The sequence below is a fragment of the Peromyscus leucopus genome, chromosome 3, assembly GCF_004664715.2.
Source record: "Peromyscus leucopus breed LL Stock chromosome 3, UCI_PerLeu_2.1, whole genome shotgun sequence".
NCBI classification, from domain to species: domain Eukaryota; kingdom Metazoa; phylum Chordata; class Mammalia; order Rodentia; family Cricetidae; genus Peromyscus; species Peromyscus leucopus.
This window is the reverse complement of record NC_051065.1, coordinates 575,194-599,394: the sequence shown is the minus strand read 5'-3', so window position 1 is coordinate 599,394 and position 24,201 is coordinate 575,194. Positions and strand designations below refer to the sequence as shown.

General features: G+C 37.9%; 1 protein-coding gene across 6 annotated transcripts in view; it reads right to left on the bottom strand.

Moving 5' to 3' along the window:
- Grm8 (glutamate metabotropic receptor 8) overlaps positions 1-24,201 on the bottom strand; it is an 808,292-nt gene that overhangs the window by 285,217 nt on the left and 498,874 nt on the right. For all 6 annotated transcript variants that reach the window (XM_028856453.2, XM_028856451.2, XM_028856454.2 and 3 more), the window contains exon 7: positions 1,143-1,343. In XM_028856453.2, coding sequence (XP_028712286.1) covers positions 1,143-1,343 — 201 coding nt within the window. The remainder of the gene's footprint in view (positions 1-1,142; positions 1,344-24,201) is intronic.

Sequence of the window (24,201 nt, the reverse complement as noted above, 5' to 3'; positions counted from 1 at the left end):
TTCCCTAACCTCACATTAGAGTAAATAACTTTACATTGTAACAATCCTCTTTTGTTCAATTTTATAGCTGCATGAAAATTATTTTCAAACTCCCCTTAGTGTTTATATTAACAAAAGAGTTAATGCTATATAATGATTCTAGCAAATTTTGCTATAGAAGAGGGTGTCCTGTACTCACTACAGACAAAATTATTCCTTATGTTGCCTGTACAAAGCAAGAGATGGCATTTCCACTTGAATTATAAATTGAAGATGACCTTGTGCTGTTTTGAGAAAGGCTGGCAGCTGAGGTCACCGAAGTGTATTGTGATAGACAGTGTGGCACTGTGCATGGCCCGAAGGCATGTCCATTATGTGGATTACAGCCAAGCTGAAAGAATTAGACAGCTCAGAGCATTCTATCATTTTATTTGAAAATGATGGTCAAAGTCATGGGCAGCAACCATTACCACTTTCATAAAAGGATAGAAGCATTCACTAACTCTATCATTTCAAACAGACAGTTCAGCAATTCACAATCAAATACTGTGAATCCAACATATCCTGTGTTGGGTTCTTGTGACAGTCACAAAAGCAATATTTCTGCTTCTACAGTTAAAAAAAAAAAAAAACATCATCTACACTGCATCACTCAATTCCTTGCTACCACATGACTAAACCATTGAAGAAAATAGAAGGAAAAGTAGACATAAAAATAAAAATGCAACAATCTTGATTATTAAAGTAACTCCACCTATTTTCCTCATCAGCTTAGTGTTTAAGAAGCTTAATATCATATGAAAAACAAATTTCTATAAGGTCTTCACTAATAATGGTATGAGCAAAATATTTTCAAATAAATCTGATCTATTGCCAGTGGTTCTGAATAAGCCTTCTAAATGATTTCTGAAATAGCAATATTTAAGTAGAATATTTTGATTGATAGAGAGTTATTTTTAACTTTCGTTTCTTTCAGAAACAGATTAAGGGCAGTACAAAAATATGTTTGAGATTGAAAAGCAGGTGGAAAAATTCACACTTCTGAGCAAGATGTATTGCCTCTTATCTTTGGATTTCTACTTCGTCCAAACACCTTCTCTGGATAGGGGGTGTGGAAAATCCCTCTAGCTTAATGTTGAGATAGAAATAAAGCTGTGACTTACCATTAAAATTCACAGCCCTGATGTAACCCAGGAGCTCTTTCCCATCGATGATACCCATTCTTGGGCAAAGGCCTATGTATCCTGGGCAGAGTTCTTTGTGCATGTTGTGCAGTGCATAAGCCATGGAATACACTGCATCAATTACAAACTGAACCTTTCCCTCTTGTTCATAAGACGAATCCCGTGCAATTCGCTCCAGTCCTGCAAAGAAAAATGAAAAACATCAATGGACAGTATTGGATTTTAAAGAGATAAGCATGGTGATTTCCATCCTTTAAACTTAATGAGATACTATTATTTTTTTAAATATTGGTCCTTTCCTTACAAAGTGAGATTTTAATACTTGGTTTTAAATTTTTGTTGTTTGTAAAGAACAGAAATTATTTAACTAGCAGCATAAGTATATAAAAGCCATAATAGAGATAATATATGACCATAATCTCTGTTTCTTCCTTCTCGAGTCCCATCTTATTTTACTTTCTTGTAACTATGTAACTTTTAGGTAATGCTATTATTTTTTAAGGAAAATTTGTAAAATGTTGATTATTTTCATGGAGTTTTGTTTCCAGAGAACTACTGTATTAGTGGTCTAATGCAAGGTTCCTCTCCACTTCATATCAATTCTTATTTTGAAAGTGCTGTAATTTTGTAAGTATTAAATGATAATGCTTGCTTAAGTGACTCTGCATATCTTTAAAAGAATCATTCAATTTATTTTCTCTTTGAACTCAATTTTCTCTTTTCTATTAAAAAGATGTAGGTCTCTCAAAATGAATGTCAGTGGGAATAATTGTACCCATATTTTGGCATAGTTAGGGCTGATAACTGCAGTGTGTAGGTTGATGTTTATCATTTAAAGTGCAATAGCACCATGGAGTTTAAAAATGAAAAATAAATTAGACATCAGCAATAATCTAACTGTCCCATTCTGAAGTTGAGGAAACTGTGACCTTTAAGGATGACAGTCACAAGGCACATAGAACAGATTCTAGAAGCTTCCCATGTGTCAGACTGAAAACTCAATGTTTTCTCTTTCTTCTGGGAGAAAACATTCTAAATATCCAGACCTTGAGGTATGAGGAAAAGAACAAAAATAACATGTTAGAAAGTCCTACCTATAACCACAACCTATCCAAACTTTATTCCTCAGAAACAAAAGCATGTACTTCAGACTTGCTCATGGATCCCAGTAATGTATAATCAAAAAAAAAAATGTAATACAATAAATAATTACTTTCCTAACACTGATGTATACATATTCTAAGTTTAGTAGGTTAGATTGAAATGGTTAATATTAGGGTGTTTATACTGAAATAAATTTAGTTACCTGTTTACTCAATTTCCTTCATTTGATCATTAGACATTTTTCCTCTACTCTCAGTCATTTCTAGCACTTCATTCTTTTAGATCCTATTGGCTGGTTTTCTGGACCTCAAAGCCTGTCATGATGTTAAATACTGCTCCACCACTTCATACCTGGATTTTCTTTAATTTTTCTATCCCCAATGCCCATTCTCAAAAACTCAATGTCTTCTCCCAACTTCAAAATCTACACCTACTCGATACTATCAATACCTGCATCTAGATGTAGTAGAATCAAAAACAGAGACTAAAATACTACATCAAAACACTAATCAATTGAAGTCATTTGGAAAAACTAATGTCTTGGAAATCAAGAACTGTGTATCATTTTTGTCACTTGATTGCAACACTTATATTTGCAATTGCTTTGTCTCTAGATATAACAGGTGTCTAAGTCACACTCAGTCTAAATTTGGGTTCTCATTGTCAGATGTAAAAGTAGTATTTTCCTAAAATCTCCTTTTGAGGATATTGCAGGTTTAGGAAAATAGGAAACATAGCCAGTTTTCACAAAGAGTACCTCCAAGTCTCCAGGGCTAGGCCGACCCCTCGCAGCCTGATCCAAGTCATATATCATGCAGATATGGGAACCATATCCTCTCCTAGTCTCTGTGTTCTCTTCATGTTCTGAATACCAGGTCAGCCATGGTGCTGCTAAGCCCATAATTTCACCATATTCCCTGGGAAGCAAGTCTTCCAGCTCTGTCTCAAATTTATCTCCCACAGTTTTAACTACAAAATAGACAACTCATAAATAAATATTAAAGAAAGAAAACAGCAACTAAAACATTGGTTCTTTCTTCCTAGACTCTTAGCTGGTTACCAGCTACTCTGGTAAGTTCTGAATTGAGACTTTTTCCCAGGACATGAGACTGAGACCTGAGCAGTCCTGGAAAAGCCATGGTATTTCCTGCAGGAAAAGACAGGAGAGAAAATTGAAAAAAAAAAAACAAAACCCTGCATCTAAGATTGAGGCCTGGATGGTTACTCATTATTTCCTTGGCATTGATTTACTGGACTTGATGAGTCAATGTGAAGTTCATCAGGCTTACAGCTGTTCTTCCAAATCTCACTCATCCCCACAAGCACAGACTCTCAGTGCCACCCTGTTTGCTGAACTCAAATCTCCTGACATGGAGACAAGAAGAATCTGTTAATTCAAAAACTACCCAGAAAATTGTGACCCAGCCAGGTTGGGCTGGGTACTGTCTCTTGGGAACCATGACTCCTTAGTCTACTAATCTTAAAATGAGAGGTATAAATTGACCCAGCTTATTTTATGGTACCGCTGTATCAAGATAATTCTTTCATTGGAGTGCAAACAGGAGAAAAATCTAATCAAATCTTCCTCCCCTTTCCCCATCAGATGAAGAGTTGAGGGCCATGTAGTCACCACTCAGGGTCTATGTGGAGTTCTCTTCTAGATCTCCAGTGAATAACAGTATTCACAAATATTCAAGAAGTCTCCCCTAGTAAACATGGTAGTTTTCACCTACTGCACATTCATTTAAAAAAAATGCCTAGACTGCTTGTAATATCTAACACAAGGCAAATCTTGCATAGATAGTTGTTATACTTGATTGTGGCAGAAATAAGCCTGAGAGAAATATATCAGGCACACTTTATATAGCTGCATTTAGAAACATCTTATGTTTGGCTTCATCTTCATTTGTAAAATGTGTGGATCAAGAGGGATAACTGTATAATTTGCTGTTCCATAAATTTCAAACTTTCTAGATGTTTTTAGATATATAGGGAGGTCTGGAGCTTATTTCAAGTAGAAGTCAGAAAGACATGAGTGGTCTATTAACAAGAAAGTATGAGAGATTAAATATTTCCCTCTCGAGAGTGTGGAAACAGAAGGGATGAGAGGAGCAGAGAAAGTGGACACAGGGGGAAAGGCTGAAGCTCCACATGCAAACACAGCAGAGGGAACATTTACACAAGAATGTGCCCCTTCCATATAAAGCTGTTCATACTGGGCTTGGAAAATTTCTCTACTGTAACACGAATCTTAAAAGGTCTTATTAATAAAATCCAAATCTGGAGCCAGGTATTAAGGTGCATGCTGAAAGATCAGAGAAGCAGAACAATCCACAGCTAACCTCGTCTCACCAACTTCTCATCTGTTCCTGTTTCCTCAAACTGGAAGCCTCTGAGTCCTCATCCAATTGATCTCAGCTGAACTGCTGCTGAAAGTTTAAAAGCTTAAAAGCCTAAAAGTCTCTAGTTCTTGGTTCTCACGTCTTATATACCTTTCTGCTTCCTGACACCACTTCCTGGGATTAAAGGCATGTGTCTTTCCCAAGCAAGACATGAGATCTCAAGCCCTGGGACTAAATGTGTGTGCACCATGCCTGGCTTCTATGTAGCTGTTCTGTTCTCTCACCCCAGATAAGTTTGATTAGGGTGCACAATATATTGGGGGTCACAATATCACCACATTTCCCCTTTTTTGTCTGAAATAATAAAAGTAGCTTATAACTAAGATAAACTATATCCAATAAGTATATACAATATATACAGTCAAGAATTACATTAACAATGTCCAGTCCATTAACATTTGACAAATTCAGACAAAAAGTTTCATTACTTATCTTATTTAAAACAAGTAGTTCCTTTTTAAAAGTAGATTCAATAATTGACCTTTTTATCTTATCACTCTACTGCACATCTTCTTCCTCATCCTCTTCCTCTTCTTCTTCCTCCTCTGTAAATATTGCAGTTTATCTGATTTTGTTTTCTTTTTAGTTGCTGGCTTTAAGGAAAAGGGGTAAAAGGAGGGTTTCTTTGCCCATCACTACAGGCAGATGATGGCTAGTTGTGTAACTAACTGGCAGGGAACACCTTAGCCAAATTACTTACAAGCAAGTATTGGCCATAAAAAAAATTCAGGCATTTTGCAATTTCCCATCACTGAAGGAACATATTTAAAATTTATACTTATATGATTTCTTTTTTTTTAGTTTTTTTTCAATTGGTTACCATTTGTGATAGTGTATACCTATAATTACACTATGTAGGAGGCTAAAGAATGATTACAGGTTCAAGAAAAGCATGAAATACAGAGAAAGGTCCTGTAACCAGGATCTCAGAAAATGGAATCATTGGTAAAGAGGTTGCTATGTAAACTAAGGGACTAAATTTGAATCCTCAGCAGCCACCTATGACACATATCTATAATACCAGTGCTGTGGAAACAGAGATGGAAGATAAATTCTGAAGCCCACTAGTGTGCCAGCCTACATGAATCAGTGAAGCCATATTCAATGAAAGAATATATCTCAAACATTAAGGTGGAAAGTGATTGTGGAGGAGACTAAACATTACCTGTTGGCCTTCAGGCACACATAAATACCCATGCACAGATCTATACATCCATGATGTAGACACTGGTAACAGGTCAGCTGCAAAGTATGGTTAACTTGAAGGTTTTTATTGTAAATATGAAGGAGAAAATGGGCTAAGGCATCTGGAAGAGTCCAGGACAGAGAGAGGATATAGTAGACTGAACGTGGCCAGCAGATTGGACCTGGCCATGCGAGAAGAGAGTAGAGTAAAGAGAAGGGGGGAGGCAGGGAGATAGATGAAGACAAAGAGAAGCCCAAGAGAGCACATAGCCAAAATAGCATGGTTATAAGAAGAATGAGAAGGAAGAGTTTCTGTGCTGAAGGAAGTTGAAGGGACAGGGTTGAGAAGAACAGCCAGGATGCCAGCATGGACTCTAAAATGTGTAACAGGTAGCTATGATACTGAGGGAGTCTGGAGACCAGCTATGCTTTGGTACACTAGCAGGCACCACAGAGAGCCATTTATCCCTTAATGCCAGTGGTAAGGGAAATAGCTCCTTTGGTAGAGGAAAGTAGCTTCACAAGTTCCCAAGGAATCCTGGCTTTTATCTAACCAACAGAATTTGCAGAAATGGAGTTTCTTGTGGACCTGACACATTCCTGTGTGCATGAAAACACATGCGCATGCAAATATATGCACATACACACAAGTGTGAATAAATAGTGTTATAATGTCACCATATATTCTGTAAACAATAAATTATGATTTTTAGAGCTACTGGAAGATCTGTTCATCTATAAAGACATTCCCCATTCCCTGTTTAATAAACGGGACAGATTTACAGACACACATTCTTGACGAGCAGATATAAAGGCACAGAGAGACAAAGTAGAGTTTGTCTTGGTTGTTCTTTCAATGATCCAGCTTCATGCTTTCATACATAATGGATTTCTATGCATTCATACATGTCAGAGCATCTTAGTAAGGGGACTTGATAGGATTTTCACTATTACAACTGTGTCCTTAGCTAGATGTAAGATGCAATTGGTGTGTATAAGGAATAATAATATTGCAGCTTGAACAGTTTTTCTTTTCAACATTTTTTGAGGGGTGTGAGTTTGAAACAGTGTCTCCTATGTAATCCAGACTGGTTTTGAACTCATTATTCTTCTGCCTCAGACTCCAGAATACTGGGATCACAATTGTACATGACTTCTTCTACCTTTAGTAAAAGCTGAGAAGGCTGCCCGATGACTGGTAGCCTCATATGAATTGGCAGTCACTATGAAGCATTCTCCTGTAAGCAGCAAAAGCATGTGTCAACAAACAGACTGAAATACATTTCAAAATTTGTGAAGAAATAGCTTATTTATTTTTTCAGGCTGTTTTCAAATCCTGCATTTTTTCTTCTGCAGTGGCGTGGTTCTCATGGTAATGCTTAGGATTTTATAGCAGCTAGAGTTGGCTCTTCCCTTTCTATATCTGATTCTCTCATTCATCTACAGTTTTGAAAGCTGACAGTGACTCGTGAACTTAATTGGCTATAAAATTTCATTATGCTATAGTTTCTAAAGTTAGCGTTAATGTATTACTGTAAAGCGCTAAATATTGTCAAAGGCTGTCAGCCATCCATTTACAATGTCACCGTAAAGTTCTGAAGTGTTTTAGTGCATGGTTTAAAATTAAACGCATACAGCAACAAAGCTCTCTTGCATGTTGGGAGATGAAGTCAGCCTCACAAATTGGACAGCAAGATTGATGCTTTCCGTAATGAAATCTCAAACTTCTGAGTGCACATTATGTTTCTAGAAAACACTAAATGTGTGTGGGTCCAAAAATACCAAGTGGACCTCAGTTCAAGTACTTCATATTCTTTGGTATATCATCTTGGTGCTTATTGCTTCTTTTAAAACTTTTTTATTGAAAATAATTTTTCAATAAAATATACTTATTTTATTGAAAATATATATATATATTCTCATCTTGGTTCCCCCTCCCCGAACTCTCCCAGATACTGCTCACCTCCCCATCCACAAAATTCCATGTCCTTTCTTTTTCTCTCTTTTTAGAAAATAATCAGGCAAACAAACAAACCAAAAGAATTAAAAGAAAAAGAAGTAAAACACAATTGACATCCTCTTAGAAAGGAAAAATTAGTTTTTTCTCCAATGGAGTCTCACTGTGTATTGCTTCTTAGTAAAAAGAAAAATCAGCTCAAATCTATGAAATGCTGTGTAGGTTAAAATGGGAGTTCCTGAGACAAGCTGGGCAGGAATTTACAGTTTGGGGTTAGACATTTACTATTGCACAGTTTTGCTTTCTACGCATTTCCCACTTTTCTGGATAGAGTTCAGTTTAGTAAAATTGGAATTTCAGAGAGTTGTGTTCATTTTCTTGAAATTAGACATGGGATACTTCAATATATAATGGAGTAAACAGTGTTCAATTCAAGGCAAAGAGGTAAAAGAACTGGAGTGAAGAAATAAAGCTTATCAGTTGCTTTATTCACAGGAAACCAAACATTCCAATTGTTTGCACCTTTTTTTTTATTATTACTGTCTTCATTGGGCTAGTAATCATCTCAGACTCTAAATTCATATGTTAAAAAGTATTTCTTTTATAACATTCCTCCCTGGTGTTTTCTTAAGTATGCAGCAAGTGTTTTAAATAATTAAACCATTTCCTCGAAGTTGCTGCTGAGAAATTGGTGAGAGGAAAGCAAGAATTTGTGAGCCTGCCATGAATAAATGCATCAGGGAGAGAAATTAAAAGTTATTCTGAATTCCACAAGAGTTCCACAGCCCTTACTCCTGGCCACCATGATCACGACAGTAATGTTTCATATGTGCTTTCCCTAACACTGCACACAGAGGCTGTGATTGCAGCATACAGTGACTCTTAAAACAGTAAGAACCTCAGCAAGAAACATGGTTCTCTCAAGAGCGACCAATTGCTGTTGAGTTGACCAGCATAGGTCATCTTTTACTGGGTGTGCAATGAGTTCAGAGATACAATAAAGGAACCATGAGCAGGAAACATGAGACATAGGAATGTCACTGGACACTAAGATACACATAAGAAGTGTGAGACCACAACCACAAAGGGATGAAAACTTAGTCCCTGATCTCAGGCAGAAAATCAAGTTGACAAAAAGGAACAGTCAGCTATAGTAGAGGCCTCAACAGTCAGTCATCTTAATGTCAGTCAGTCACTATCTTAGTTAGGGTTTTCTGTTGCTATGAAGAGACACCATGACCATGGCAACTCTTACAAAGAAAACATTTAATTGAGGGAGCTCACTTACAGTTTCAGAGGTTCAGTTCATTATTTTCATGGCAGAGAGCATGGCAGCATGAAGGTAGACATGGTGCTAGAGGAATAGATGAAAGTCCCACATTTTACAGCTAACAGGAAGTTGACTGAGACACTGGGTGGTATCCTGAGCATAGAAACCCTCAAGGCCCACCTCCACAGTGACACACTTCCCCTAAAAAGGCCACACCTACTACCACAAAGCCACACTTCCTAATAGTGTCACTCCCTTTGGGGGCCATTTTCTTTCAAAACACCACAGTCACCCAACAGTCAGTTATACCTTGAACACATTCCATAATCTCTCTAAGCCTGGGCCTTTTGCCAAACCACATGCCACCTCAAGTTAGTTGGTATTCAATGACTTTTTTTTCAATTCAACAGTTTGGATTAGATCATGGAACATCTTTAATGCTTTTTAAATACTAAATATTATTTACTTTATTGTTTCATTGATTAATTTTGGTTTCTGGTAATGTCATACATACATATGAAATATTCTAATTACACTGCTTCCTAGCCTCTCTTAGCTCCCTCCCATCCCTATCAACATGATTAGCATTTTTCCATGACTTTGTTTTTATTTTGTCATCTTTTTAATTTAACAGAGAACATCTGTGTGACCACTGGATCAGAACTACCCACTAAGCCTGGTGGGGTCATTTCCACTGCTGCATCCTATTTCCAATTTCTATATGGCCTGACTTCCAACTTGTATGTCATTCCCAGCAATCATTTTAAATATAGATTATGGCTATCTGTCTTAAAGTAAATGATATTGTTTAATTAGATTCCAAATCCTGTTCCTTTCTAATTTCTTCTTACCTTAACTCTGCTGTGGGATGTTAGTGTATGTCCTGTGGGAGCCCTTCTTGGGTTCTTTGTGGCGTTACCCAGCAGGTCCGTATAGAGGATGATTAGGACCATGGGCCTGAGTGCAGGTGTTTGAGATGGTCTGCACTTGGCTGTGCTGGGGGATGGTCTGTATGTCAAGTTGTTCTGATTGGTCAATAAATAAAACCTGATCGGCTGTGGCTAGGCAGGAAGGATAGGCGGGACTAACAGAGAGGAGAAATAAAAGGACAGGAAGGCAGAAGGACTGGCTGCAGCCGCCGCCATGACCAGAGACACTGCAGCCGCCGCCATGACCAGCAGCATGTGAAGACGCCGATAAGCCACCAGCCACGTGGCGAGGTATAGATTTGTAGAAATGCGTTACTTTAAGATATAAGAATAGTTAACAAGAAGCCTGCCACGGCCATACAGTTTGTAAGCAATATAAGTCTGTGTGTTTACTTGGTTGGGTCTGAGCGGCTGTGGGACTGGCGGGTGACAGAGATTTGTCCTGACTGTGGGCAAGGCAGGAAGACTCTGGCTACATAACTCTTTACAATCATTTGAAGATTATACAAGGGTATCACCTAATGTACTAAGCCCATTTCTCCAAAATGGGATATCTTATAACTGAGTTACTGCTGAGCCCTAGAAATTCCATACCAACTAAAGCACCAGATGAAAGCCTGAGTTGTAATCCCTGCACTCTGTCTTGGCCAGTGTTTCACTCCATTATTATTAGACTGCAGCCACTGCATATCAAATCAGGTTCTTGGCAAAGAAATATAGTATTTAGTTCAGTTCTTGTTATGGAAAATGAAGTCAGAGAAGTGTAAAGAAAGGGAAAGAATGCATTATTAAAATGGCCAGGATGCTCACAGATAACATTTGCTTACCAATAATATTAAAATACTATAATTCCTCCTTTACAAAGAAAAGATGAGGCTCCAAGTGTTGAGCAATTTCCCTAGAATCAGAAAGGTAGCAGTACATGATAATCTAAAGTCGATGTCTGTAACTCAAAACTTCCCCCAATATCTACCAAACCTTCTCCTCAGGAAATTTTCTTTGATTCTTCCAATGCAGGTTCAGGTTTGGATTTTTGGATCTAAATTACTGATTAGCACTTCCTACACTGTAGTTAGATATTGGGCAGATGCTTATCTTAAAGAAAACACCGCGGGGCTGGAGAGATGGCTCAGAGGTTAAGAGCACTGACTGCTCTTCCAGAGGTCCTGAGTTCAATTCCCAGCAACCACATGGTGGCTCACAACCATCTGTAATGAGATCTGGTGCCCTCTTCTGGCCTGCAGTCATACATGCTGTGTACATAATAAATAAATAAATCTTTAAAAAAAATGAATCTAGCCTTTCATGGCTGCAGGGGGTTCAGCCTCGAAGGACTGAAGCCCCCTTTAAAAAAAAAAAACAAAAACACTGGAACAAGAATTAAAGAATATGAGCTTTTACAGAAACACTGATGAATATTATCAAACATTAAAGACATAAAACTTACTTTGAAATGAACTACACAGGTGAGATAGATCTCTATAATATTTTCAGCATTTTCCTGAACTATAACAGAATCTTGCTTGTGAAATGCAACTATACATTTGAAGTCAAATGGCTGAAATCCACAAACAAACAAACAAAAAAAGACTAAATATTTGCAAGAAGACTCAAAGACAGCCAGACTATAAATAGATTATTTACAAAGATGGAACACTGTGGCCTAGTAAGTATGCATATCTTCTGATGTCTCTGTGGGACTTCTGTAGGAAAATACTATCAAACTCATAAAGGAATTTCCACCTAAGATTCTACTTCATGGATTCTGTGGCAGGCTTGTTGAGGACCTGTAAAAACAAATGTATTGAACTAATGAAGTGGTTTGAACCTCTGCCTTATCCATATACAAGGAGCAGAAGAAAGGAGAGGATGAGGGTCCTTTGCTGAGAATCTCCTGTCCTCTGTATTCTTTGTAATTTAACTGCAGTAGCTGAAGCAAGGCTCCCGAGCTGCCTGTGGACAGACACACCAGGAGACACTTGTAAATCAGCCACTGAAGAGCTCTCCAGTCTACAATAACTCTTTCCTTTGTGTCTGGCAGGAAATGAAAAGTGCTTCAGGCAGGTGCCAGGTGTCCCCTTCAGGTGGTGAAATTTCCAGCAATGCCCCAGGGTGTCTAAGGCACTGAAAACCCTCAGGTAAGTGGCAAATAAGATTAAGAGCATATCTTCAGGCAAAACAGCCGGGTTAAAAGAAAGACATTGAGAAGACTAAGTTATTTTATACCTTGATCCCTAAGTCCCCAAACAAAGAAAAGGCTGCTTGATTAAATCCAGTCATTTGCATTTTTCTACATAATTATCTGTCTTAGATCCTGCACATAGGAGACAAATTTTGTGAAAGTTTGTATGAAAATATTGATGAACAGTGAAGTTTTCTTTCTTGAAAGCATGTTAAAGATATCTCCTCTGTAAAAAAATTCAAATTTTCATTCCTATTTCCCATTTCAGCAGATAAGGGAGACCTAAATGCCACTCTGGCCCTGCATGTTTTAGTCTCCAGACCCTATGACTTGGCTTTGGACTTTTTTTTTAATTCCTAATTAGAAAAGTAGCATGTTGGATGGGTGGAATTGGGAACACAGTGGATGAAGAAGAGAATAAAGACCATCACTCAGCTTGCTCTTCCTGCCACCATTTGTATATTGGTCTGTAGCCTCACAGCGTTTCTTTGCCTCTTCCTTTAAAAACATTAAAGTGATCTATTCTTTTTAATATGCTGTATTCACTCCACTTACGGGGGAATTTCCCTTTATTGCAGGAAAGTATGACTTTTAATACTGTCTTTAATCTTTAATTAAGATTCAAATATAATCTTCCATCATTGAACGGATTTAAATTTTTGTGTGTAATTCTTTTCTCGGCTCTCAATGTGACGTTTATGGCAAGGTCAGTGGTCCCAGTTAGGGTTTTCAAATTGCGAGCCAGTTCTGCAAATGGTATTTGTTGAATGTATATTCTGCCCCCCCATCAATTTATATGAAGCCACATTTAATACATATCAAAATCTTATATATTTTGGATATCTATCTGAAGTTTCTGCCTAAAGCCATTTATCTCTTTATATGCCAATACCCCAACTTTAATGGTTATTGTGATTTCATAGTGTAGGTTATTGGTTCATTGATTGTATCACACTCTTCCCTTTAAATATCTTGACTAGTCTCACTAATTTAAAAAATGAAGCTTTTATTAGAGTTGAGTTAATTTGTAACTATTAATTACAGAAGATTTGACATAGCAGTCACATTAATTTCCCATCTGAAAATATGGGATTTCTGTTTACTAAAATATTTGTTCAGAATCTTTAGTAAATATATGCCAGTCACCTATTTGATTTTAAATTAATTCCTTGCAATATCATGTTATATAGTTTTATAAAATAAGAGCCTTCCATTTGACTTTCAATTTGCTGTTATTGGCATAATTCATTAATTTCAGTTCAATTTTAATGCTCAGTGCCGTTTTTACTCCTGTTTAAGTTCTGTACATCCTAGAAGGCCCTAGATTTAAGTCCTATCCCTTCCAAACATGAAAAATGCAAGAAAGACAGGGCTCCTGGAGTAGATAGATCACGATTTGGACACTGGCTCAGAGGCTCTTATCCTTCAATTATAAAATTGGAATTTACTGCCTATGTTACATGGTGTTTGTGAGGACTCAATAAAATAATGTAGGCCATTCAATATCCCAGGTAGTGGCACATCATGACGTGATATGTGGGGCCATAAAATGTTTAACCTTGTATAATGCCCAACACTGTCCAAATCACACAAATGTAATAAATCACAACAGAAGTCAAACCCAGGGTAGAGATTCATGTGTTTATTCAACAAACAAGAACTGACACTCACCCTGCATCCCATCATCCATAGTTCAAATCTTAGGACTTCCATTTATTCATTATAGGGTTCCAAGTTAGGCCCTTAACCTGCTGTGTTTCAGTTTTCCTGTCTATGAAATGAAGACACTAGCATATACTCCATAGGGTTGATGTCATAATTAAATTAGTTTATATATATATATATATATATATATATATGTGTGTGTGTGTGTGTGTGTGTGTGTGTGTGTGTATGTGTGTATGTATGTATGTATATATATATATGGCAGCTTGAAGAATATGCTGAAAATATTGTGCTCTACATAAGAGGATGTCATTACCCAAAAGTTTTGTGCCTCCTCTGTATCTCTCTGTCTCTGTTTCTGTCTCTCTTCTAATACCTTACTTGTAATTCAGAACTTGAGATATTCCTTTCCTTCCCAAGTGCTGGGAATGTATGTGTAAGCTACCATACCTAGTAAGATGTTATTATTGTCATCCTTATTCTCTTTATTCAGTTTTGTCATTTGTTAAGCTGTGGGCTGTGATAATAAATGAAAATTGACTTGTTCCTGATGTCGTAAGGAGACAGCAAGACTTAGATCTGAGCAACACGTGGAAACTACTTAGTTGGATGGAGCATATAAGGCGAGCACAGGAGGAAGGTATCAGTGGTGGCAAAGCCTCAGTAATGGGAATGTAGAAGAGTGTGAGGGGCTGGGTAAAGCCTCTGAGGCTGGGTAGAGGAAGCAAGACAGTGTCTGGTGGGGCCTAAGAGGAAGATGGAACAGATAGCAGCACGAGCTGGCTCTCTAGATTAAATTAATCCTCTCCTTAAGAGCAGTGGACAGTAAGAGAACAATAGAATGACCAGAGTTCCAGTTCAGAAAGAGCCCTGGGTCAGGAGAACAGGGAGGAAGTTCTGCAATGCCAGAACTGACTCCTTATTTGGAAAACAAAGTTGGGACCTGACCTTACCATTTTGCAAGTTAAAACTAGAAACTGGTGCTATGCCTGGGTAGTTGCAGGGTTAGTCAGTCCGCCAGCTCTCCCCTGTCTTCACCACCAGGGAAAGCTCTCCTGAATTGCCCTGGCTAGTTCACCCCTTGCAGTGAAGAGCAAGGGGCTGGGGGTGGGGGAGGGAGTTCTCCTGCTTTCATGTCCTCGGGGTTTGTTCTCCCACAGCTACACCTTCAGGGCCACCTCTACTGTGTTTCCCAGGCAAGGTGAAAGGGCCACTCTCTGAGTGCTGCAGCTGGTGAGGGGCAAGGACAGCTCTCCCACTCTTATGATCTCAAGGCCAACTCTCCTACCTGCCTCAGTCATTGATGGTGGAGGTATATCTTCCCAGCCCGTGTGGCCACATGACAAATGAGTAATAGGAGCAGCTCTCCCATGCTCACAACATCAGGTCTGGCTCACCCACACCTTGGCCAATAGGATTGGCTCTATTGTGCTGCCTGTTCTCCCTAGTGTTATAGAACCAGAGTTTTGTGTTGGCCCATCCCCAACATCCACCCCATCTATGATCTGCTAGAGCAAGCAAAGAAACCCGTCTTGTAGACCCAAAGCTGCAGGGTCTCCACAACCCAGGACAACAGGATAACCAAGAGGAGTTCCAGTGAGCACCCAGCATCCACAGTGTAGCAGAAACCAGAGGCCTTGAACCATACCCAGTGACTCTTTACACTGAACAATGCAAGGAAAGATGTATGGACAAAAGAGTTTCCTGCATGACTCACTGTGTCACATTACAGTTTCCGTGATGAGATTGATTTTTCCTTCTCACTTTTTTTCTTTTCTTTTCTTTTTTTCTCTTAAATTTATTTTTTTTTGGGGGGGCAGAGGTTGCAAGGGAGGGCAGACATGAAGGGACAAGGAAATGAATGGGATGGAGATGCATGATGTGAAAGACACAAGGAAATAAAAAAAAGTTTAAAAAAAAAAAACCAAAAATTAGAAACTGAGTGATTTTTTTCCAGATCTAGTAGCTTACAAAACATAGTGCCAGACATTGACCCCAGTATCAAACTGCATGACTATCCCTATTTCAATTCCATCATGTTCCCTAGAGGATAAGTAAAGCTCAAAGTATTAGCTAAATACGTTTGACTAAAAGAAAGTCAAAGAAATTACAGGATGAAATGAGTAACAAGAAGACATAGGAAAGTTGTCTCAATCCCATGGGGACTAAATCAGTGGAAGCCAACAACAAAGAAAGACATTGTTGTGGAAATGGCAGAAGCAAACTTTTTGTAACAGAAGCTAAACACTTTCAAAGACAGAAAGTAACTCAAGTGTAAGATGTGAACACTTGAAAGATGACGTTACAGCATCTGTGTGTAGAGCTCACCACTGGTCAAAGCAGAAACGGTCGCTGACTCCTCTGCATGACTGACTTGGACTTTGACTTTTCTTCCCAATTTTAGGGGTCACAGAGCAAGTGTAGGTATAATACCAATGGCTGATTAAAGCAGGTCGCAATCTGTCTGGGAGAGCTTCAGGCCATCCTTCATGAGGACAGGGACTAGACAAGATGACCTCTGCTGTTGCCTTGCAATTAATCCAATCAGCCTCTGCTTCTGTCAGACACCTTCAGGGATGCCAACGGTACTCAAGTCCTCAACAGGACTCAGCAAACATGGAGGTTTCTGCCTGTGCTTACTGGATAAGCAAGATTCATCTTTCAGTCACCTTTTTCATTTAATTTTTTTGCACTTTTTTGCCACCACAATAATAAAAATCCTCAAGTTTTAAAACAGAAACTGCACTTAAGTCTTCTAAGTTCATACTAGATGTGGTGTAGAGACATAATACATCTTAAGTTAAAGGCAATGTTTGGAAACCAACTAATCTGCAATCCTTGCTAAAGATATGCTCCATTCCAGGAAAACGACTATATATTAAAAGGGAACTGGAAAAACATTGGTCAAATAAACTGATTATATGCCCATCTCCTTTTGTAAATGTTAAGTAAAGGTTCTGAAATGTAGTTAGTTGGGGTGCTTGTTCTTTTTATTTCCACCCAGGACTAAGAAGATATTTTCCATAGTAGAGGAGATAGATCATCTGAGGCTAACAACATTAGACAGTGTTGAAACAACAGACCCAAGATGAGGCAAAGTCTCACATGACAGCTCATTTCAAGTTTCTCATAAATCAAAAGCCTGTGGTTGTATTTCAACACTTGCTAAACAATCAATAAAACATCCGTATTCATTAAGCAGAACTCATACATAGCATTGCCCAAGATAAAAACTGTGGCTTTTTACTAAGAATTTAACTTACAAGGGAGAAAGTGAATTACTTTGACAAGGCTTTTCCTAGGAAAATCTCACTAATACAAAACAATGTTCTTCACCATTACTTATAAACCAAATTACCATTCGTGGTTTGTAAAAGTTATGCTAGAATGTAGAGAACATTTCAAAGCAAAGGTGAATTCTAGCCCAGGTAGGACTACAGTAACCACCCAGAATCCTGTCTGACAAAAACCCTGGGTTCGGCTTGGGAGACAGAGCAAGGTGCCTTAGAATCTCTCGTTGTTACTGTGTATGCAAATGCAAGGAGAAAATGGAAAATATTTTCATCTCTAAACTCTCATTGCATGCAAATGCAATAAAAAACTGAAAATATTTTCATCTTGGAATGTTCATCACAAGCTTTGAATATCAAAACACATTTTGTGAGAAAAACTATAAATAGAAATCTGATAAATTTAGAACTAATGTGAGAATCATAGCCTGAGCTGCACTTTATATTTATTTCTAACAAATCTGTTTTTTCCCAGTGATTTATTTTTGCTACCCAAATTATGTTACTGGCATTAAGGACTATGAGAGAAAATCAAGGGTACATGATAAAGGCAGCATTTAGGCAAGATAGATTGAGTGTACAGATGTTTGTAAAGAGCTCTTTTTCTCAGAAGCTACATGGGATCCTAACATCTACAGGGATCTACCATGGTAGATCAGTCAGCAACCATGTTGAGGAAGGTGGAAATGCCATAGCACAATTTGCAGTTAACTCTTTTTTGTTTGTTTTGTTTTGTTTTGAGACAGGGTTTTTCCGTGTAGTGCTGGCTGTCCTGAAATTCTCTCTGAGAAGAGGCCAGCCTTAAACTCACAGAAATCCATCTGCCTCTGCTTCCTGAGTGCTGGGATTAAAGGGGTATGCCACCACTATCTACTCAATTGCAGTTAACGCTTATTATCTCGTTGTGCATACTTTCATGATTGAAAGTAAAATACCAATGAAAAATATCATCTAATCAATAAACATTTCAAATTATGAGAAAATGTTCTTCTCTATTCTTTTTTGGCATTCTATTTAGAAAACAGTGGTTTCTATACTTTTTGAGGAATTTTTCAACCGGTTTTCCATTCCAATTTACTAAATTGCTGTTTATTTGTTTTTTACTCCTTTTTACCTTCTCTATAAACTTTCACTTTTTTGTTACCGTTAAAACAAGATTCCACAGCCTGCAAATGTAATTCAGTAGTAGAGCTCTTGACTGGAATGTACAAGACCCAAGTTCAATTCCCAGCATTATAAATATGAATGAACAAATGTAGTTGATTATTTTTGCTCTTTTGTGGGGCCTGCCATGCAGCTCCCAAATAAATCACATATGGAGGCTTTTTCTTAATCATAAATGCCTGGCCATAGCTTGGCTTATTTCTAGCCAGCTTTTCTTAACTTAAAATTATCCCATCTACCTTTTGCCTCTGGGCTTTTTCTTTTCTTGCTTCTGTAAATTTTACTTTCACTCTTACTCTATGGTTGGCTGTGTGGCTGTGTGGCTGGCCCCTAGTGTCCTCCTATCCTTCTTCTCTTGCTCCTTCTTCCTCCTTCTAAATTTCTCCTTCTATTTATTCTCTCTGCCTGCTAGCCCCACCTATCTTTTCTCCAGCCTCATTATTGGCCATTCAGCTCTTTATTAGACCATCAGGTATTTTAGGCAGGCACAGTAACACAGCTTCACAGAGTTAAACAAATGCAACATAAAAGAATGCAACACTTCTTTGCATCATTAAACCAATGTTCCACAACACAAACAAGTGTAACACATCTTAAAACAATATTCTATAACAAACAAATGAATGGAAAGAAGGAATGAAGGGAAGAGGGAAGAAGGGAGTAAAAAAAGAAGGGGCTTTGTTAAGTAGCCCAGGCTGGCTTCCTGCTTACTCCTCCTGAGTACTGGTACTATATTTTGGACCACTCCACCTGGCTTCATAATCACTTTTGCTTTCACTTGTTATAACTTCTATTTGTGCTGTTTGTCAATTTGGTATGGAACTTTTATTCCCATTTTCAATATCTTTGTCAATATATGCAGGTGATTAAGTTTCAATTATACAACTTCTTCCAGGAAAATTCTACTAGAATTCAGTGTTTAGGGTGTTACAGTAGTGTTCAGAGAAAGCTCTACAACTTTCAGTTTGTCATCAGTTGTCTTACAGAAAAGATGTAACCGAGAATCAAATACATCACAAATGCCTGAGGAAAGATGCATCTCCACATAACGGTTTCTATCTGAAAGTATCGATTAGAAAGAGACACACTTGTGCTGTGTTTTCTTCCCTAAACATTCAGTTGGATCCAACATAACAACAAGACATCAAAAAACAGTACAGGTATTCTATCATTTAAAAGTGTCTATCAGGGATGGGGTGGAAATTTACAATAAATTAACCGATTAAAGTATCTCTCAGCTATCCTTGCATTTATTTTATTGTTGTTCACTTGAATTTGTGAGTGCTTTTTAATATTTTTAATCTTAGATATACTACATCTTTCTGATACTTCTCGTATTGATTAGCCATTTCTATCTTATTTCTAGATGGCAGAAAACTTGCATCCTTTGCCAGCCTATTATAATAAAGTAAAACAAAATCACATTAAAGTATATAAAGAATGAATCTTGTTTTCTCTACAACAAGATTCATCATAACTGTAAAATTAAGCCTATTATTAGCAGCAAACCAAGAATAAATTAAGACTAACTGGACCTAGACCATAAGAGAATCCACAAGCATTGTCTGTGAGACAGTAACTGGACCAATCAGGTTAATTCAAAACAAAAAATTAATAGTACATAGACTCAGAGAAGTAAAAGAACTTTCTCACATACTTTCTGATGCTTTCAGCTGGTATAAACACTATGATAATGAAAGATCAGCTGTTTTTCACACTGGAATAGACTTTACATAGTGCCAAGAATATTTTTGAAGAACAAGGCCATGTGGCTGTCTGACTTCTAGTCAGCCTTTCTGAGATAACTATGCTCTGTCAAGGAGAATCAGAACATGGAGCCACCCTCACCATGACTGCACACAGGAAAACATGATGCTCTGTTGCCAGGCTATACTTAGTTTATAAGCAACATGATTTATAACAGATAGTGAGATAATTGCTATAAACATCTTACATATATTACATGTATTTTGCATTTATCCCTTGCCAGAAGCCATACTGAAATCTAAGATAGCTTAATAATGTTCAAAAGACAAGCAAAAAAAAAAAAGAAAGAAAGAAATATAACAACAGAGTAATTACTATTCAGTGGGGAGAACAATGGAGGTTTTTCCCCCTAGCTGTAATTGGTTTATAATCATGGCCCTACAAACAAGGCAACACACAAAGAAACAGCAAGAAACTTCTAGTCAGCTTCTATACTGTACATTTAAGATGACTTCAACCTTTTTATCTTGGGCTCACTGAGAGATGATGAGGACATTGCAGTTCTCAGGTCTCTGTGCCTCTCATCAGGGCCAACATCCAAATGTACAGGTTAATGTTCCTCAGAAGCTAATTTATTTTTTTAAATGTTAAAGCCCTACAGAGCATGACAAATAACATAGGTTTGAATATATAAATAACTACAACTCAGCCTCAGGAGAAAGTGCCTTCTTGTTTGTCAGTGACAGATAGCAAGCTTGAGGAAATATGAAAAACGCTCTCCCTAAAACAGATGGATCCTGTCTGATATGACTTGTTAAAATCGTGTCATTCAAGTGAACAGCAAGTGAGTTGCTGCTGCTACTGCAGCCATTTATTTTTCTTTTAAAAAATGTTTATGTCTTTAATTATTTATTTATGTGTGTGTCCTGCTCCATCACTTCACTGTACCCTTTAAGACAGAATCTCTCACAAAATATTGAGCCAGCTTGGTAGGCAGCAAGTCCCATATACCCCCATCCTATAGTGAGTGCTACAGTCATAGGCCAAGCAACTATGCTTGACTTTTGGTTAATTGATTAGCAGTTTAGAATCAAAACACAGCCATTTTTCTTTGTTCAGTTCCAAACTAATTTGTATAAGATCAGACACCTGAAAATGTGATATGGATAATCTCTACTTTTTAAGAAAACAAATAAAAACAGAAAAAAAGAAAATTGGTGGAATAAGTATGCATTAAAATTGGGTTTTCTTCATAGATGTGGAGGTGCTCTGCTTCCTAAAGAGAAACATGGCTTTATGCAGCTTCATAAAGATACTATGGGGAATATAACAATTCACATCAATATTTGTAATTAACTGCTAGACATTTAATTTTGCCTTAGCAATTATTCATATTGTTGAATTAGCCATTGTATTATCATATTAGCATTTTTTCAGTTTGCTTGTCTTATTTAGAATTAAGTCCTAGAGGTAAACCAGCTGTTTCCATACAGCTGTGCCAAGACAGTCAGAAGGTGAAGAGGTATTTGCCAAATCAGAGACCACCCCTGGTGCCACAGCAGTACTAATGATCGAAGGAACATATGGTCAAAATGGCTCAGGGTCCAAGCAGGTGAAGGTGAACGAAAAGGGACCCCTGTAATGCTTCATAAAGTGTGGGTACAGACAGGGACACCCAGTGGTTCAATAGGTGAGAACTTGAGGGTCAGCCTAGAATAACTTTCCTATGACTACCCAGGGTTGCAGCTGCTTGTCTGGACTGAAGAAGTGTCTCTGATGCCTGTTCTTTGGGGAGTCAGTAGGAAAGGTGAAAGGCTGTATAAATGGGAGTGTTAGGATTCAAAATGGAGAATAAGCATCTGCCAGAATAAATGTCCACCCTACAGTGCCCAGATGCTCATTGCAGTCTTACTCCCACCCAAACAACATTGACTAATTACTTGTGCATCTTATACAACAGTTATTGCACCAGGCAAAGAGAAAGAGAGTAAGGGGTTTGGGGAGGCATAATATATAGTCCTTAGAATATTATATAACTGCATTCTTCTAAGAACAGACCAAAGTTGAAATGCCTCCCTTACATAATTGGATCTTTCCACTCTACCAGCTTTCTTTCTCTGCCCACATTTACTTGATGACTTGCATTTCTCAACACAGACCCTCTTTCAGGCATTATTATCCTTCTCCTTCTGTACTAGGTTCACACTTTAAATGCAGAGCATTGTCTGTATTGTTTCACATGAGGCAACTTTCCCAGATGGGTTTTTTGAAGTCTTGCTGTAGCCAGGGAGGCTGCCAACTTGCGGTGGTGACTCACCCTTGAGTTCTGCATTCATTTTTAAGTACAGAATGGAGAAACATGCTCTCTTCTCCTTGATTGGGTGCTCTGAAGGAGAAACTGACTTCCATAAATTGTACCAAGATATAGAACTGAGTTCAAAAGCACAGACTTAAATGATCGGTCCATGTATTGGAGTCATTGGTTCCCATCAAGTAAAACAAAGCTACCTGGGCACAGCTTCTGGGTAAAAGAACCAGAGAAGTGGCTAATTCAATTCCATAAAAATAAAGTACAACTCTAAAACAGATATATTTCAATTTTAATCAAGCAATTAATCACTATATTTAAATCAACAGGTAATTGCTAGGAAATAGGGTTTTTTTGAAAGATGAAGAAATGGAAAGAGATGTTGAATAGGCACCCCTGCGTACTCTCTGTAACTCCTCATTTCATAGAGGATGTGACCTTGCTTCAGAAGTGAGTAGTATGGTATGCTATCATACAATATTAATTTATGACAATTATCAGTGTTGTATTTGCAAATATTATTTCAAGGAAAACCCAATGACTATAAGTGAAAATTTTCCAAAGATCTAAATGTTTTCGGGACTGGAGTTTAAACTAGGGTCATGTGTGCAGAAAGGCAATCATTCTACCACTGAACATACCACATCTGTGTCAGCTGGTTACTTTTGTGAAACAGAAGCTCACCACAACTTAGAACCCTCCTGCCTCAACCTTTTCAGTAGCTTTGAGGACTCTGCCAACAGGCATGGCCAGTGGTACAAATGTAAAGAACTGTGACTCATAAAGTGTCTGAAAGACCTACTCTTCCTGACTTTTCCTATCACAGTCTTTTCAACATCTTGCACATCTAGATTTCCAGGAAAGAAAGTTAGCTCCCCAGTCCAAAGGAGCAATTCCCCAAGTAGGTTCTGAGGCACATCTTTCCATCCTATCCAGAAACTGAATATTGGCTGTTTTAGTGACTGTGGGGAATAAAATAAGCCAGACTCTCTAACATCCGGGATGCCCATTCACCCACTTGCATTCACGCCCTTCTGCATTGCCTAGAGCTGAAGAGGATACAAATCCCTTGGTAACCCAGCTAAAGTCCACACTAAGGAATTTGCATCATAATCACCCCTTGAATATAATTTAGACTGCAGAAGGCATGCGCCATGTTCATGCTGAGCCCCTTGTCAACTCCATCCCTGTAAAGAAGGAAGCTGGTAGCCTGACGTTCAATGTACTTGTGCTACTCTATTGGCTTAGTTCAAGGCAGTTTTGCTATTGGCTTCACTTCAGCTTTCTATTTGATTACTTGTCTTGTTTTTTCCTACTTTTAATTTAAATAAAAAAGTTCCCTTTATCTAATTCTTTTCCGATCAATATTTTTTTAAAAATGAAATAATAGTTTCCCTGTTAATCTGTTAATACTATGCACACACAAACACACACACACACACACACACACACACACACACACATGCACTTTCACCATTCCTTGCCTTGGTCTGTTCTAATAAGAAACGATTATAATTGAGCAGAAAAGGTACTGTGGCTGAGAGGGTCCACATTCATGGGATAATCCCATAACTTACAAATTTACCAGCACATGTCCCTTAAAACTTTGAGCCTCACCTCCTGATTTAAAAAAAAAAAAATGGAATGAACCATGACCCCTGTCTGGCATACTTCATGACACTCTTGGAAAGTTCAAATTAGAATTGCATGTGAAATCATTGTAAAGAGTTGTATGGACCTGAATTAGTATCACTGAAAGGGTTTACTAAACCCAGCCACAAAACAAATTGGTCCAGGACTGGAAAGAATGCATAAGTCTCACAGTGGTAGTAGCCATTTAGTATATACAGTCACAATGCCACAATCTAGACAGGT